The sequence below is a fragment of the Leuresthes tenuis genome, unplaced genomic scaffold (assembly GCF_036924035.1).
Source record: "Leuresthes tenuis unplaced genomic scaffold, fLeuTen1.0.hap1 SCAF_3, whole genome shotgun sequence".
In the NCBI taxonomy this organism is placed as follows: Eukaryota; Metazoa; Chordata; class Actinopteri; order Atheriniformes; family Atherinopsidae; genus Leuresthes; species Leuresthes tenuis.
The window spans coordinates 36,429,751-36,448,243 of record NW_027325357.1 but is presented as its reverse complement, the minus strand read 5'-3'; the positions used below and the strand labels follow the sequence as shown (position 1 = coordinate 36,448,243).

At 39.4% G+C, this 18,493-nt stretch overlaps 1 protein-coding gene across 3 annotated transcripts in view; it reads right to left on the bottom strand.

Annotated features, from left to right (window-relative positions):
- Positions 1-18,493, bottom strand: part of LOC140303956 (calcium-dependent secretion activator 1) — a 628,956-nt gene that overhangs the window by 347,400 nt on the left and 263,063 nt on the right. For all 3 annotated transcript variants that reach the window (XR_011915223.1, XM_072382952.1, XM_072382951.1), the window contains exons 10-11: positions 17,190-17,326; positions 12,345-12,532 (exon numbers count right to left, since the gene is read on the bottom strand). Coding sequence is in view for 2 of the 3 variants with exons in the window: in XM_072382952.1 (XP_072239053.1) it covers positions 12,345-12,532; positions 17,190-17,326 (325 nt within the window). In the remaining variant the exon portion in view is untranslated. The remainder of the gene's footprint in view (positions 1-12,344; positions 12,533-17,189; positions 17,327-18,493) is intronic.

Sequence of the window (18,493 nt, the reverse complement as noted above, 5' to 3'; positions counted from 1 at the left end):
GAGAATTTCAAAGCAAAGGGTTTGGGGCCCATGATGAAAACTGCTTTTGGAGTAAAGTGGGAACAAACAGAGACTCCATTAATCTTCCAATCACAAGATGTAACAATGATCAAAATCCTGTGCAGTGTATCATTATTGGCAAAACCACAAGCAATAATGGCATTGGCAAACCAATCAGTTAAAACAGCAAAGCAAAAAAAGGCAAAAACCAGTGAAAGTGATTTGTTGAAAGAAATTATGTCTCATGTCTCAAACCAAGTGGGGTCTAAAAATTATTCTGATGCTGTTTTGTTGTAATCTGCTAATCCAATGAAAGTAGAGTTGAGACTAAATGTAAAACTTCCTGATTGTCCTCAATATCTACTCAAACCAGAGGCAGAGCAGAGTGTGAGTGGGATAATAGAAGGCTTTGCAGGAAAAGGAGTGCTGGTTGAGACAGATAGCATGTGCAATACTCCAATATTTCCACTTTTGAAGGCAGACAAATCCAAGTACAGGTTAGCACATGATTTGCGCATGATAAATGTGATTGTCCAAGGACTGGCCAGCAGAGTTTCCAAATCCTTACACACTCCTCGCCAATGTGCCTCCTGATGCAAATTTTTTTTTACAGTGATTGATTTGTGTTCTGCTTTTTTCAGCGTTCCTCTGGCAGAAGAATCTCAGTATTTGTTTGCATGCACATATAGAGGTAAGAAGTACACTTACACCAGACTTCCTCAAGGTTTTAAACATAGCCCTCATGTGTTTAACCAGGTCCTTGGACAAGACCGAGAGGGCCTCGCATTGAACAACACACTACTACACTATGTAGATTATCTTTTACTGTGCTCACCAAATCTGGAGGATTGCCACCGAGATTCCATAAAAATCCTCCAGACGATACAAAGTTTCAAAATCTAAACTTCAGTATTGTCAGCCTAAGGTGGAGTACCTAGGGAGATTAGTTTCACAGAACTATTGCTCCGTCCCACTTAGAGGGTAAAGCACCTTGTCCAAAAAACACTTGAGGAAATGATGACCTTTTTGGGGATGACAGGATTCAGTGCAGATTGGATAGTGGATTGCGCAATCAAGTGTGCTCCTCTGAGAGAAATTATGAAACACTCCAAAGACCAAAGGTTGAAAGCACCACTGAAGTGGACAAACGAGGCTAAGTTACCCTTTGATAGTTTGAAACAAGATTTGCAGAAAGCACCAACACTGGCAACACCAGACTATGAGAAGTCATTTTTCTTGTATGTCTCCAATAGACACAACATGTATGCTTCTGCAGTGGTGATGCAGGAAACCTGTAATGGTCGCAGAAAACAAGCTATTGCTTACTACAGTACAAAATTGGATAATGTTGTACAAGGCTGGCCACCACGTTATCAAGGGTTGGTGGCATTGGTAAATGGACTTGTACTTGTATAGCGCTTTTCTAGTCTAACTGACCACTCAAAGAGCTTCACTACATGCTGCATTCACCCCATTCACACACATTCATACAGTCGAACCACCGACCTTCCGATTGGTGGGCGACTGCTCTTCCTCCTGAGCTACAGCCGCCCCAGTGCAGTATACTTATGAGAAATAACAAGGGGATACCTTCTTAACTCACCATAAGATCTCAGAACTAATAAATCAGGGAAAGTATGTTGTGACTCAGGCAAGATGTTTGCAGTTTATGCATCTTTTGACGTATCCAGATGTGAGAATATAGAAGTGTACTACATCAAACCCTGCAGATGTCATTCCACTTGAGTTTGAAGGAGAACCACATGAGTGTGTTGCGGAAAATATGAGGTACACTAAACTAAGACCTGTGACATTTCTTGCTCCTCTTGAACAACTAATAATCACCTTATTTCTCCCTATAATTTACACATCTTGCATAGTTAATTCTATCGCATACTTGTTATATTCTAACACTCACTCTTACAGATCTTTAGTCTTTATTTTTCCCTTTTTAGCGGTGTGTCGGGTTCTCTAGCTTAGCATGGCTACCAGATCTCTTCCTCCATCTCCTGCTTTCACCTGCTCCATGTGTCAGATGTTTAGTTACTCCTCTGCCTCCTTTAGTGGTAATGGTACATGTAACAAATGTCTTTTTGTAGTTTTGGAGGCGAGGTTGTCTGAATTGGAAGCTCGGCTCTGCACTGTTAAAACCACCCGATAGCGAGCCCCTTTAGCCAGTGCGGAGCCAACTAGCCTAGCTTCCTCTATTAGTCATCTACAGCCGGGACTTAAGAGTGGCTGGGTGACTGTCAGGAAGAGGAGTCATAGTCCTAAAGTCAAGCCCGTGGTTCACCATCAACCTGTCCACGTTTCAAATAGATTTTCCCCACTCAGCGACACACCCGCTGAGGACAAAACGCTGGTAATTGGCAGCTCTATAGTCAGAAACGTGGCATTAGAGACACCACTGACCATAGTCAAATGTATTCCAGGTGCCAGAGCGGGCGACATAGAATCCTATTTAAAACTGCTGGCTAAGGATAAGCGTAAATACGGTAAAATAGTTATTCACGTCGGCGGTAATGACACCCGGTTACGCCAATCGGAGGTCACTAAAATGAATGTTGCATCGGTGTGTAATTTTGCCAAAAACAATGTTGGACACCGTAGTTTTCTCTGGACCCCTGCCAAATCTGGCCAGTGATGACATGTTTAGCCGCATGTCCTCATTCAATCGCTGGTTGTCTAGATGGTGTCCAGCAAACAACGTGGGCTACATACATAATTGGCAATCTTTCTGGAGAAAACCTGGTCTGATGAGGAGAGACGGCATCCATCCGACTTTAGAAGGAGCGTCTCTCATTTCTAGAAATATGGACGAATTTATTAGACATCCAAAAACATGACAACCCAGGGTTGAGACCAGGATGCAGAGTTGTAGTCTTACACACTTCTCTGTGGCTTCCCACCTGCTGCCCCCCCCCCCCCCCCCCCCCCCCCCCAATCAAAAAACACAAAAGGAGCAAATCCTCTTGTGCAAAAAAATTTTTAAACAAAAACTTTAACTGAACAGAAACATCAAACTATGTTAACATTAAGCAAATGTGGTTTGCTTAATATTAGATCTCTCCTTTCCAAGTCTCTGTTAGTGAATGATTTGATCTGTGATCATCATATTGATATATTTTGTCTTACAGAAACCTGGCTGCAGCAGGAGGATCATGTTAGCATTAATGAATCAACTCCCTCTGACTATTTAAATGTTCACGTTCCTCCAACCACAGGTATAGGAGGAGGAGTGGCAGCTATCTTTAGATCAGGTTTACTAATCAGTCCTAGACCCAAGATTAGTTTTAGCTCTTTTGAATCTCTGATTCTCAGTTTTTCCCACCCAAAGTGGAAATCACAAAAACCTCTTGTGCTTGTTGTTGTGTATCATCCACCTGGCCCTTATTCTGAGTTTCTGTCTGAATTCTCAGAGTTTTTATTCCAGTTAGTGCTGAGTACAGATAAAGTCAGTGTAGTGGGTGACTTTAATATTCATGTAGATGTTGAAAATGACAGCCTAGATATAAAATTTAATTCTATATTAGACTCTATTGGATTTATCAAAGTGTTCACAGACCTGCTCACTGCCTTAATCATACCCTTGACCTTGTGCTGACTTATGGCATTGAGAGTGAACATTTTACATATAGAAGGTGTCTATCAGAGACGGCTGTAACCAGATTTAAAGAGTTGATTTCATCATCCTTTTCTTCACTGCCATGTGCAGATATGACAGAGGATGGCTACCTAAATTTTACTCCAGTAGAACTTGACTCTCTTGTTGACAGCACTATAGTTTCAATGCGTACAACACTGGACAATGTTGCCCCTCTGAAAAGGAAGGTAATCAGTCAGAAGAGGTTGGCTCCTTGGTATAATTCACAGCTGCGTGTGTTAAAGCAGACTGCAAGAAAGCTGGAGAGACAGCGTTCCTCTAATTTAGAAGAGTCTCAATTAGTCTGGAAAGATAGTTTAATAACGTATAAGAAAGCCCTTCGTAAAGCTAGAACTGCTTATTATTCATCATTGATAGAAGAGAATAAGAACAATCCCAGGTTTCTTTTCAGCACTGTTGCCAGGCTGACAAAGAATCCGAGCTCTGTTGAGCCATGTATTCCTTTAACTCTCAGCAGTGATGATTTCATGAGATTCTTTATCAATAAAATTGTTTCTATCAGAGAGAAGATGAATGGAATCCTTCCCACTATTATCATTGATGTATCATCAAGTAGAGCAGCTTTAGAAGTATCTTTAGAACCTGATTTGTATTTAGACGGCCTCTACACAGTTGATCTCTCTGAGCTAACAACAGCAATAATCTCTTCTAAACCATCAACTTGTATGTTAGACCCAATCCCAACCAGACTGTTCAAGGAGGTTTTCCCCTTAATTAACACTTCCATATTGGATTTGATCATTCTGTCTTTGTTGACAGGATATGTTCCTCAGACTTTTTAAAAAACTACTCTTGATTCAGAAGTGTTGGCTAATTATCGACCTATATCCAATCTCCCTTTTTTGTCTAAAGTTCTTGAAAAAATAAATGCAGCTCAACTTTGTGATCATTTACATCGAAATAATCTGTTTGAAGAGTTTCAGTCAGGATTCAGAGTGCACCATAGCACAGAAACAGCACTGGTGAAAGTTACCAATGGTCTCCTCTTAGCCTCTGATAGCGGACTTGTTTCTGTGCTTGTCCTGTTGGATCTCAGTGCTGCATTTGATACGATCGATCACAGCATTCTGTTACAGAGACTTGAACGTGTTATTAGGATTAAAGGAACTGCATTAGGCTGGTTTAAGTCATATTCATCTGATAGATTCTAATTTGTTCAGTTTTCAGTTTGTAAGTCATGGAGTTCCTCAGGGTTCTGTGCTTGGACCAATTATTTTTACTTTATACATGCTTCCATTAGGTAACATTGTTAGACATCCATCCATCCATTTTCTATACCGTCAATCCGTCGGCCGGGTAGCAGGTGGGCTGGAGCCTATCCCAGCAGTCATCGTGTGAAAGCATTGTTAGACAGCATGGCATAAATTTCCATTGTTATGCTGATGATACTCAGCTGTACTTATCTATGAAAACAGATGAACCCAATAGGTTGGTCAGACTACAAGCATGTCTTAAAGACATAAAGACCTGGATGACTCAGAACTGTCTGCTTTTAAATTCAGACAAAACTGAAGTTGTTCTCTTTGGACCTGAGCACTTCAGGGAGAAATTGTCTAGTTATATAGTTACTCTAGATGGTATTTCCTTGGCTTCTAGTTCTACAGTGAGGAACCTTGGAGTTATTTTTGACCAGAATTTATCATTTGTCGCACATATAAAACTGGTTTCTAGGACTGCCTTCTTTCATTTTTGTAATATTGCTAAAATCAGGAACATCCTGTCTCAGGGTGATGCAGAGAAACTAGCTCATGCATTTGTTACTTCAAGATTGGACTACTGTAATTCTTTATTATTGGGCTGTCCCACATATTCTCTGAAAAGCCTCCAGCTGATCCAGAATGCTGCAGCCAGAGTTCTGATGAGAACTAACAGGAGAGATCATGTTTCTCCAGTTTTAGCTTCTCTTCATTGGCTCCCTGTTAAATTCAGAATAGAATTTAAGATTCTTCTCCTCACATATAAAGCTCTTAATGACCAAGCTCCATCATATCTTAAAGATCTCATTGCAAGATATTTTCCTAACAGAGCACTTCGCTCCCAAACTGCAGGTTTACTTGTTGTTCCCAGAGTTTCTAAAAGTAGAATGGGAGGTAGAGCCTTCAGTTATCAGGCCCCTCTCTTGTGGAATAAGCTGCCAGTAAATGTCCGGGAAGCAGACACCCTTTCCACTTTTAAGATTAGGCTTAAAACATTCCTTTTTGATAAAGCTTATAGTTAGGGATGGCTCAGGTAATCCTGAAACATCCCATAGTTAAGCTGCTATAGGCTTAGACTGCTGGGGAACCTCATCTGTCACACCTTTCCTCACTTTGCTCTCTTTTTCCTCCTGTTTAATTTGTCAAATGATATTATTTACATGTGACATTATTGTGGTTATTAACTTGTGTTTCCCTGTTCCAACACTCCTTTGAATGGTGTTATGGTTGTTTTTCCCCCCTCATTTCCCTCTTTTCTGTCTTCTCAAACCCCAGCTGGTCGAGGCGGATGGCCACCCTTCCTGGTTCTGGTTCTGCCAGAGGTTTCTTCCTGTTAAAAGGGAGTCGTTCCTTTCCACAGTCGCCTCAGGCACGCTCAGGAAGGGAGATTGGACTGAAGACAAGTTTCGGTGCAATCTGTTGGTTTCTTTAGTTAGGATATTGTTTTTGAATTGGCTCTAGATTAATTAATTTAATTATTTTTAAATTAATTAATTGGATTTCATTGGATTATGATTACATTGAATTCAATTCAAATTGGCTTGATTTGGACTAAATTATTTAAGTGCTTTGAGATGACAATTGTTGTAATTTGGCGCTATATAAATAAAATTGAATTTAATTGAATTTACTTAGAAACAACTTCGACGTTACCTATTTTGTGAATGGATCATGTTTTAGAGATCATTTGGGTAATCATGCAAGTTATGCAGTTGTGAAACAAGAAGGTGGAGACTTTGTGATGGTGAAATCCCAATGCGACAGGAGGATGATGTCACATGCCGTTGAAGGTGCTGCCCTCGGTGGAATGTAAACAACGATGACGACTCTCTGGGCGCATGAAACGCACGGAAACCAACTAACAGCAGTTCAATGTCTGGACAACATATCCTCTCCTTAACGGTCTCATTGCGGGGTTAACCCATCTCTGAATTAAAAAAAAAACAAGGATAATATCCCCGTCTTTCCGCTTACCGCTCGTACTCCGGTCACGATCTGCTCGTACGGCTGTGAAGCCGGGTATGTCCACACACCTGTCTGGTGTGATGTCGTTCAGTGTGTTGTCGTTCAGCTCTCCTTGTTCCGAACAAGCGCCTCTAGCTCATCACACTTGTATGGTAGCGAGTTAGCGTTTCCTATTATCACCGAGGGCAGAAAAGGCTTGTATGCCCACCTCCCGTTGTCCCTCTTTGCCTTTAGCTTTGCCCCAGCTCTGCATCCACGGTACAGCTTTTTTAGCTCGGTCCGAATCCTTGACAGAGCCAACATTTCTCTTGTATTCATTGCTCTTGTACTGGTAGCAGTGCACATTGTAAAAAAAAAAAATTAAAAAAATTAAACGAAATGTAAATAAAAAGCAGATCCATTTAAGAATGGACTGGTCTGTTTGTTTTTGAGGTTGTATTTTGTTTTCTTCATTCTTTGAACAACTGTTAAGCTTTACTGGGGTTTCTGGTTGCTGTTTGATTTGTATTTGTTCTGTTCTGTTCTTTTTTGGTTAGTCTTTATGGCTTGTGTTCTTGGTTGAGTTTTATGTGTCCCTGCGTAAGTATTCATTTTTAAGATAAGAATTTTATTAGCATTCAAAATTCAGAAAATCTAATTTAAGTGTCCTTCAGAACTGGTCTCAATTAATAGGAATAGATAATAGTTAATGAATAAGTGGCCACACATAGATACAGAAACACTAGTATCATCATAATCCCACTGCCACATATGCAATCAAAAGAGGGATTGAAAAGAGAAGTCCATATTACACATGATTAATGCATATCAGTCCTTTTATACGGTGTGTTTTGGCTTGACCTGATATCATTTTTAATATCTATATTCTTGTTTGATTAGTATTCTTGTTAGTTCTGGCTATTGTTTTATTTTGTAGAGTTTAGTATTCTCTGTTTGGGTTGTTTCATGTTCTTGTCTAACACCATGTCCTTGAATGGTGAGCCCCCACTTGTCAGATCTCTCTTAAGACTCAAGTACTTATGAACCAGGCATTCATTTTATTCCTTATTAGATTGTTATTATTGTTGAGTTGAACCCGTTTTTCTTTCCTGCTCAGCCTGCTTTTTTGTTGAGATCTGTTTTACTTTTCCCTGCTGCTGCAGTGATTTAGCTTTATTTCAGAATAAACTATTCCCTTTGCTACATTTAGCTTATCTGCCCATGAGCCTACATTCGTCCGCCCCCCTTTGTAAAGAGTGAAATAGTGAATAGTGTTCCTATTCAATTGGTCAGAGTTGGTAATGCTTTGACGTTGTTGGAGAACATATGCAACCTTGCAGAGCTGGTCAGTGTCAATGAGGGTGCAGGACAAGCTTTTTATGAAGAGACAGCTGACAAAAAGTTGATTCTGAGTGACTCTGAAGCAGTTTGTACAGATCTGGGGACTGTACAACAATGATTGGATGTTGAACCACAGAACATATGGAACTGAATTGAATGTTTTTTAGCTACAAAGTGGGTGTCATTGCAAGCAGAACATACTTACAACATACAGAAAATTATTACAACACAATGAAAAGAAGAAAAGTGAGAGTATCAAAACTGGGAAAATCTTGGCTTTAGGGCAAGGCATGCAAGGTATCAGTGATCGATAAACGACAAAAGATGCGATGTCTACATAACACAAGCAAACGATGTGGCCCTGCTAAGGAAAAAGTTAGCAGCACAAGGCCACAAGGCTAGCCTAAAAAATAAATGAATTAATTAATTAATCAAAATAAATAAACAAATAAATAAAACCTTTGTTTTGTTAACGGTATGTAAAAGCTTTTGTTGCATCGCGTGATATTGTAAGCAGCTCTGTCACACTGTTGGTTTCAGTGCTGCTCCTGTTAATAAATTCCCCATAAGAGGCTGCCAAGGTGGGTCCGACGACTCTGGTCTATTCTCCACAGTACTTACTGACCACATATTCAGGATTCATAGAATGCCCTCTGACAGTCAGACACAACGGCTTAATCAGGAACTGGAATCCACTCTTCACTGTGTCACTGGGTGAAATCAAAATACTCTTAATGAGCGTTTAACCTGAATTGAGTATTCTCATAAGTCTGTGGTGTGTTCTCGTACAAGAAATCTCCATTCGAATGTTCTCTTGGATACTAACTGTCAGTATCTGTAATTTTCTCTTCATTTTGTTCTTTCTTTTTCATGTGGGTCCTGTTCTTCTGTATGTGTGGTGGATGGCTGGCTGCTGTGGCTCTAATTGCAGAATTCCCTCACCTGCGCTGAATCCTGGGCTTGGCTGTATTTAAGCTCCAGTCTGCAGTCTGTTTTTCACCAGGTCGTTGTTTTCATCTACTTGAAAACCTGCTGCCTGGAGCTGCTATTGGCCCTCGTTCCCATAAGAGATCCTTTGCTTCTCTGCATCACAGACAAAGTCAGTTTGCAACAGCCTTAATCAGCCTGCCACTGCCATCTTACAGCAGTTGTCTCAGCCACAGTTTGCCACAGCCCCAGCCCATGTGTTGCAGGAGAGTTAACCCAAGCCAGTACTGGTCAACAGTACTGGTCAGTAACTGTCTTTTTGGATAGCCTCAGCTCCAACTCTCTCTCTTTTCAGAGGCCCACTCTCACCTCTTAAATCATTCTTTTGTTCTATGAAGAGGAGTCAAATCTCAATTTTGTGATTCCCTTATTCATTATGAATAAAGCCACTTACCTTATACTTGCCTTTGCGCTGCTGCTTTTGTCTGCTAAGGTCTGAATTATCTTAAAAAAAACTACAACAGCACTAGAAAAAATATAATGTTGCCATTGTGAATAAATTTGATAAAAAATGAATAAAAAATAGGATGACAGACAGATCCAAATTAAGTTTCATTGCTGCCATCCGTGAGAAATAACTGATTGGTTCTCTTCCTTTGTCGTGTTTGATTTGTTTTGTTCTGTCAATAAAGTTTCTGGCCTCGAAGTTTATATTTCTGAATACAATCATGATGATTTCTTCTTCCACTCAGAATAGCCTGAAAATCAAAAGATACAGATGCTATGGTTGACTCGTCCAATAAAACTAATGAAACATATTTCATTCAGACAGAGCGGGGTCCGTGGATGCTGAGGCGTATAGTGTGCAGAGGTCAACAACTTTCTGCAGAGTCAGTCGCTACAGACCTCCAAACTTCATGTGGCCTTCAGATTAGCTCAAGAACATGTGGAGAGCCTCATGAAATGGGTTTCCATGGACGTGCAGCTGCATACAAGCCATACATCACCAAGTACAATGCAAAGCGTCGGGTGCAGTGGTGTAAAGCACGCCGCCACTGGACTCTAGAGCAGTTAGTTCTTTACAAGTATAAATGTTTGGTCATTTTTTTCAAATTTCACACCAAAATATTTTCAGCCTTACACTGCAGTGTAATATATACAGTGTGCATTACACATATATTTCACACATCCAAATTCAAATCCTTCCAAAAATGTAGCTCAGAAAAAGCTAACTGTAGCCAATTGCTAAACTTTGTTTTGTCTTTGTTTGAGCATCTCGTTCGTGTTCGTCACATACTGTATATCAGTGATTAAGAATAGGGGTGTTACATCCTACAACTGTAGGGGGAGCCAAAGAGTAAAATGCAAATTCTCCAGTGATGCTTTAACTACAAAAGGATTTTATCTGTGCTACCACTGTAATAAAATAAGCTTCTAAGGTGTTTAAAAAAAGTCAAAAGTCACCCACATCCAAAGAGATTTTTTATGCTGCATGTGACACACCTCAATACCAGTTACACACAGGTCTCGTCTATTGGCCTCCAAAAGTATAATGACAAGGTAAAACAAAAACCTGGACTGGACTGGACAACCTTGTCTGTTGTCGCATCCAACTGGGAGACCTTTTTGTCGCCATTTGTGATAACTGAAGCACGAGTTGTTGCTAAAAATTTTGAGATGACACCACAGACATCAAATCCAATCAAAAGGCTTTTTCTTTGTCAAGGGTGATCTCTAGAAAATTGTCTTTCAACTTTTCCCCATGCTTTGAGTGTTCAAAGTATCCTAAACTTCATACATCAGCACCTGCTATAAAAGCAGTCCGATCCACAAAGAAGACAACTGGTTCCCTTTTGCTGGTAAGTAATTTTCAATGCAGACCCATCAAAGCAAATTGCCTATGTCACAGTCAAGACTAATTTTAGACACACACTATATATATGATTTAATCATGCCTGCATGTATGTGCTTAACCACTCACAAATGGGTCAAGGCACATCTGCCTCTCACCCAATGGAAGCTGGAAAAAGCTTAACTCTTTTGGATTGTGCTCCTTAAATGAAAAATTTCAGAATACAACCATAATTAATTGGGATGCTTTGGATTCCTTGGATTCTAATATGATTAGAATTAATTGAATTATAACTTGATTTTATTGGACTTGAAATTGAAGTTGTTTATTTTCTGTTCAAAGTGCCTTGATGTGAAATATGCTGTGAATTTGTGCTGTATGAATCAACTAAACTGAACTTATTGTGGTTGTCACAGGACACTCTGTATCAAAAAATTATTTACGTTTTAGTTCCTGAGAAAACTGGTTCTTTTTTTCATGATTTGTGTCTGGCCCTTTCTAATGTTATGATGCATATGGGAATTTAAATTAACAAATTAATTAATAATCACTTGTCAGTAGGAACCTCTCTCATAGTGGCTCATTGCTAGTTATTCTAAAACTGTTCCTAGCCACAGAAATACTGAAAATCATTGCAAACATTCAAACAATCAAGTCCATAAAAAAAAACTACTGCAGTGATGATTACACTTGTAAAACTAATAACTGTGATTAAAAAATAAAGAATGTTCCCATTAGCTGTTGCAATCACTGGCATGAAACAGTCCGTTTTCAAAGCCACCTCCATTGCTGTTGCTAAAATACATTTCAAGTCAAAAGTAAGACATAACAATCACAATAACAATATTACAAGACATGCTAACACACAGTGTATGTAAACTTTTGTTGAGAATCAGACACAAGACATAAATCCTTTTGATTCTATTTAGATCATGTGGAAATGTCTTCCTGAGTTCAGACCTTTGATTGTACACTTAGGTCTGCCAGTTATCATGAAAGGTCATTGATTTAGATGGACTCTGGATATAAGAGAGTATTACAAAAACAAACACTTTGAAATTCATGAAGTGAAAAGAAAAAAATGATTTCATCAGACTTAGAAAATAAATGACCGCATTCTTTTTTTTTGATTGTCTCTCAGGGCTTCCATAGTTGAAGTCAGACACATGTTGAAAAGGCATGGTGTGGAAGTACAAGGTTTAGTGTGCAATGGGTGAAAGGTAATTTTGTAATCAATGTAAAGTGAGATTATGGGAAAAGAAAATAAACAAAAAGAGGTTGTGATCATGCAAACAATCATCCTGCTCCAACTTCAATATAAGAGGAGACTGTGAATTTCAGTCATTTTAGTGTTCAGGTTAATTTGTACTACTGAGGGGGAAAAAAAGGACACATAACTTGCAAGCTCTTTGATTTTTACCTGTTTCCATGGACGTGAGAGGCACAGAAGGCGAAGCTGTAGTGAAGTAGTGTGGGGTCAATCATGGCTCCATTCTCTGCCCTCTCAAGTAGATCGCTCAGGTAGCACAAATGCCGATGGCAGCCTCGAACACCATAGCGAGCACAGTACTCATCCAAGACAAACACCTGACCAGGACTGAACCAGCCCTGTAGGAAATTAATTTTATTTGATTAATTTTAGCTATTACTTTAGCTCTTGCCCACTAAAGTCATTTAACTTAAGTCCTAGTCTTGTCTTGTCCTCGTCTCTGTTGTTAAATGACTTGACTGGTGACTATTATATTACATTTTTTTTGTCCTCCTGCAAAAGGAGAATTATGTTTACAAACCATTAATTAATCATCTCCCCCTCGCTACGCAAATTTTCAAATTCCTCAGACCACAGGCCAAGGAGGAGGAGATGGAACTCTTTCAAACAGGTTATCTTTCAATTGAGGTTTAAGATTAATTATTACTTCCTGTTTTTCTCATCCAAAATTGAAATTAGAAAATAAAACACCTTTGTTTGAACTGTATCTTTGAAGTTCCTTGAGATGATGTTTGTTGTGATTTGGCACTATATGAATAAAACTAAACTGAACTGTTGTTTGTTATTGAGGGTCAGTCTTAATTTTTTTATCTGCTTTAGTGTGGAGTACAGACGAATTGTAGTAGGTCACTTTAACATTCATCTTAAAAATGGCAGCATGACGGAGAGAATTGCCTTTAATTCTATATTATTATATTATCAATTAGTCTTCTCAAAAATGACAAAATGTACTTGATTATTTAATTTTGTTCTAACATATGACACTGAAAGTGAACAAGAAAAACTACTAGTCAGACTGTGCAGGCATTGAGGTACAGAAAGAGAAAGTGCAGTAGAGGGGGTAGGGAAGTACAGGGTACTCTGACAAGCTGGCTCCTCAAGAGTTTCTTGAAGATAGACAGGGACGCCCATGTTCTTGTCGCACTTGGTAGGTCATTCCACCATCGTAGAATGACACATGAAAAGAGTCTGGATTGTCTTAAGCTTGGTGTAGGCACTGCGAGACGACAATCCTTTGACGACCGGAGGGACCGAGTTGTGACATAAGCCTTTGCAAGAGCATTCAAGTAGATGGGAGCCGTTCCATTAAGCACTTTGTAGCTAACATCAGTGACTTGAATTTGATGCGGGTGGGTAAGGGTAGCCAGTGGAGCTCAACGAACAGATGGGTGACGTGTGCTCTTTTTGGGAGGAGACCCCTATGGTGAGGTGGTGTGCTGCAGAAGTGTGACCAAGCCAAGATACTTTGAATGACCATCCAGTGAGGTATAATTCAAACCAGGAGTGTGCTCTCCCTGTGATGCCCATGCTAGAGAGTATGGACAAAAGGATACTGTGGTTGACAGTGTCAAATGCAGCTGATAAGTTGAGCAGGATAAGTACAGAGGACTTAGCTGTCGCTCTGGCTTCTTTTAAGGCTTCTGTCACAGCCAACAGAACCGTTTTGGTGGACTGTCCACTTTTAAACCCAGATTGATTTGGGTCAAGGAGGTTGTTATGAGAGAGGTAATCAGTGACCTGCTTAAAGACCGCCCTTTCAATGATTTTAGACAGAAACGGGAGGAGAAAGACCGGCCGATAATTCTCCACATGAGTTGGAGGCAGGGAAGGTTTCTTGAGCAGCGGTGTAACCTGAGCTTGCTTGAATGTGGTAGGAAATGTGCCCGATGTCAGTGAAGCATTAATCACATGTGTGAGTGCTGCAGTTACAGTAGGAGCAATGGATTGGAGAAGATTAGTAGGAACGGGGTCCAGCAGGCATGTAGTAGGACGGCTACATGTGAGAAGTTTAGACACACTGCTCTCAGTGAGAGGGGTGAATTAAGAAAATGATGCAGTAGGACTTTTGCATGCTGAGTTAGTGGCACATGTGTTTAGGGAAGGTTCGGGTGTGGGTAGTTCAGTAAACTGTTTACTTATAGCTGCCACTTTGTCAGTAAAAAATTAGGCAAAAGTGTCTGCCGTCAGATTGGTAGCAGGTGGCAGAGGAGGAGGGTTAAGTAGAGTTTTGAAGGTATAAAAATGTTTCCGCGTGTCAGTAGTACTGTGAGTCTTGTTAATGTAGAAAGGCTTTTTTGCATCAGTAACACTGGATGCAAATGATGACAGTAGTAGCTGGAGTTTAGCTATATCTGCAGGATCTTTTGATTTGTGCCATTTCCTTTCGGCAGCTCTGAGGTTGGTGCGCAGTTATCAGAGGTATCATTAAGGCAACGCTGGGACTGAGAGGATCGAGCGGGTTTGGTGAATAGAGGAAACAGACTATCCAGACGTGAGCGCAGTGTAGAGCAGAGGGCCCTCATTAACCTTGAGGGAGGTTAGTGGGCGGGAGACAGGTTGCAGCGGACGGAAACCATAGGGGTAGAAGCAGTGGGTCTTCCCAGGAGACTCACTCTGAACTGAATGAAATAGTGGTCAGAGAAATGCAGAGGTGTGACAGACAGGACCTCTGTGGCACAGTTTCTTGTGAAAATGAGATCTAGCTCCTTGCCAGCTTTGTGAGTCAGAGGACTGCAAACCAGTTGTAGCTCAAATGAGCACATTAATGTCAGAAAATCTAAAGAGTTCGGACTGTCAAGGTGGATGTTCATATCACCAAGGACCATTATGGGACAGTCAGGCTTAGGGATGGAAGAGAACAAGGTTTCGAGTTCATTTCGAAAGTCACAGAGTTGTCCTGTTGGGCAATGTATAACATCTATATACTTTTTAAAGGTGCAGTTACCAAGATGGCGTGGTATTCAAAGGTATTGTATTTAGCTTCAGGTAGCAGTTGGGTGTATTTCCATTTGTTGGAAATGAGCATGCCCGTTCCACCACCTCTCCCAAATGTGTGGGAAAATGAGTGGTTGGTTGAAAGTGCAGCCGGGGTAGCTGTGTTTTCAGGCTTAATCCAGGTTTCAGTGAGAGCCAGGATGTTAAGAGACAGGTGTTTAGCATAAGCCATAATGAAATCTGCTTTGTTTACCGCTGATTGGCAATTCCACAACCCCACAGACAAGGGCGTGTCACAGAGTGAAGTGGGCTTTACAGAGCGGAGGTTGTTAAGGTTGCGGTGGCGTTTGGTTGTGTGAAACCTTTCATGTGAGCCGGAGACAACAGGAATGGGATTAAGGCACATTTTAAAAACAGGTGGTGAGGCGCCATGAGAGACATAGATATGGCAAGTAGGACAAGTTTGCCTTGTTCAGTGGACACGTACAAGTCTTCACATGAGGAGGGCTGATGCTTCAGCCATAACCCCTTATTTTATGCTGCGCTCACAACTGGACACAGCAGTTCACTCTGATTGATTTCCGATGGTCCAAGCAAGGCTACTAGACAACAGGTTTCAGACCTTTGCTCAACAGAAGATATTGAATTAGCAAAGAAGATTAGAAAAACTTACCCTAACGGACACACAAGTTTCTTTCGTTGCAGTTCCATTGTTCATAAGTACTCAAGTTTCATGTCAACATCTTTGTGGATTTTTGATAAAGCTTTTACTGTCTATCTTTCAGAGAGACTGTGTACGGATTCATCTTCGATCTGCAAAAAACCCTACAGGAAAGGAGAAGCCACTTTGCACTGCCACTGATGACATATCTACCTTCACTGGACTGGAGTATCACAGGAAAGTCATTCACAGCTTCAATCAATCTACTTACCAGTCAGTTCTAACGTTCAAGAAAAAAAACTATTCTGGAATTTCAAGGATCATTGCTAAATTGCCTCTCTCTCAGAGCCACAGACCCACTTACAGAGAAACATACAGACCAGATTTCACCAGTGTCCACCTGCAAGTTCATGTTCATCTTGTCTGCACTTCTTGTAAAAATTTTTTTTTTTTTAAATAAATCTACTTACTTTTAACTCACCTGTTTGAACTTAGTTCTTTCCAGATCTAGTCCTAAAATCTGAACAGACCTGGAATATTCTGGATGTTCTGCATCGAAATTCAAACAAAACTTTTGACGTCAGTGCTTCATAAAGACACAGTCTAGCTCTATAGTTATTATAGATGGTATTAACTTAGTTTCCAGCGCTACAGTGAGGAACCTTGGAGTTATTTCTGTCCTATCCTTGACCTGCATCTGTCTTCTTACCATGTAAAAAAGGATTTCTAGAACCACTTTCTTTAACCTTCATAATATTGCCAAATTTATGAACATCCTGTCTCAGAGTGATGCAGAAAAACAAGTACATGCATTTGTTACTTCAAAATTGGACTACTGTAAACCTTTAGTATTGGGCTTTCCGTGAAATTCTTTGAAAGCCACCAGTTGATCCAACATATGGCAGTCAGAGTTCTGAAGAGAACTAGCAGGAAAGCTAGCCACCCGGTCGAGGCAGATGGCCGCCCTTCCTGAGTTGACTATTTATAGTGCAAAAGACTTTCAGTCTTTGGGAATGATAAGATATTATGCAAACTAATTCAGTTATCCAGTAATGTGTGAAATTATTCACGTCACATTTTTTAGATTAGTTAGATTAGTTATTTGAATTAATTTGATTAAATCAGTTTGATTCATTTTTAATTGTTAATAATTATTAATGAATGTATATTAATTAATTAACTATCTTTTCTCTTACATATTCATTTATATTTTGACAGCAAAGTGTGTACAGCTATTTCTGAAACAACAATCCAACATCACATCACAGAGGTGACTTCAGACAGGTTTATATTTCAAATTACCTCATATTTATTTGTCAAATAAATATCAAACTTACATTTGCTTTTCTTTATAACACCATGAATGGTTGTTATAGTTAATAAAAAAAATATTTTCTTACCAAGCAGGAGTAGGAGTCATTTAGTCTGTGGTCTAGGGTGAGGCGTTGTAGCAGTTCAAACAATGAGGCATGGTCAAAGTTGCAGGGGTTAGCTGAAATAAACTCATCCATGCCATGCTTTTGGGCTCGATCAGCATCTGTTTACAGTTTTGAATATACACAACCAATGTTAAGACAGACATAGAGAAAGAGAGAAAGCACATGTCAGAACCTGACAGAAACAAAAAAATTAACCAATGATTTTAACCCTGGCTTAAAACTGTTCCATGTGTTTAACCAAATTGTAAGAAAAGTAAATAACCTTATAAACCATAGAAAAACAATAAACATTTGTAGGTTAAATGTAAAAGAATAAGGCCAATAAATCTCTCTGCAAAATTATAATAAAGAAATTATTTTAAATGGGTCAAATATGTGTAAAATTGTAGAGGAAATTCCAGATATTATCCCTACTGAAATGATGATTTTGTGGTCATACAGTTACAGTTCTTACCATTAAGGTTTATTTAGCCAATCTTCATTCTATATTTAGATGAAATTTTACCACCGAAAAAATAATAAGATAAACTAAATGAAAAAAAAAAAGTTTATTTAATTGCCAATGGCATAAACCCAAGATGGGTTCATCAGGTGGGTATAAACCCACCTGATGAAGGCCATGGTACCAGATGGTATTATATTTCCACAAGTCTTATGCATAGACAGTACCGTGTCAAGAAAGTCATTCTTACGCACACTGTAAGTTTATCATTTTTTTTGGAATAAACTGATGTAATTTGATATCTGTTGTCTTTTTCATTAAGCCAAAAATTCCTATGTTATAGCTAGCATGTTTGGATGTTGCTCAAAAAAATTGATGTGGCACGGAAGTAACAATCTGCACAAAGTCATACTCTTTTGGCAACAAATTGAGCGTTTGTACAAATTTCTGTGTGGGTCGAATTGAATTAAAAACAAAGCCAAATTTTTGAAAAGTTGAAGAAAACTATGACTTTATAGACAATTTTTGCTAAAGCGGATATTGCTGCTTGCAGCAGGCTAAATCGAAAAATAATTTGCAAGTGGAGAGAAAAAAACTAGGAGGTTGTACATTCAGCAGACCTTGTCACCTTGGCAGAATTGTGAAGTCAAATTACAGCACATTTTTGCTTCCATTGTAGAACAGTATTTCTTATCATTTGACATTTGAATAATTGTTGAGAAAAAATCATGAAAAAGACTAAAGCTTACAGAAAAAATGAATAATTTGTATTTTACTTGGGCAAACATTGCCATAAAAAATAAAATTGATTTAGACAATGCTA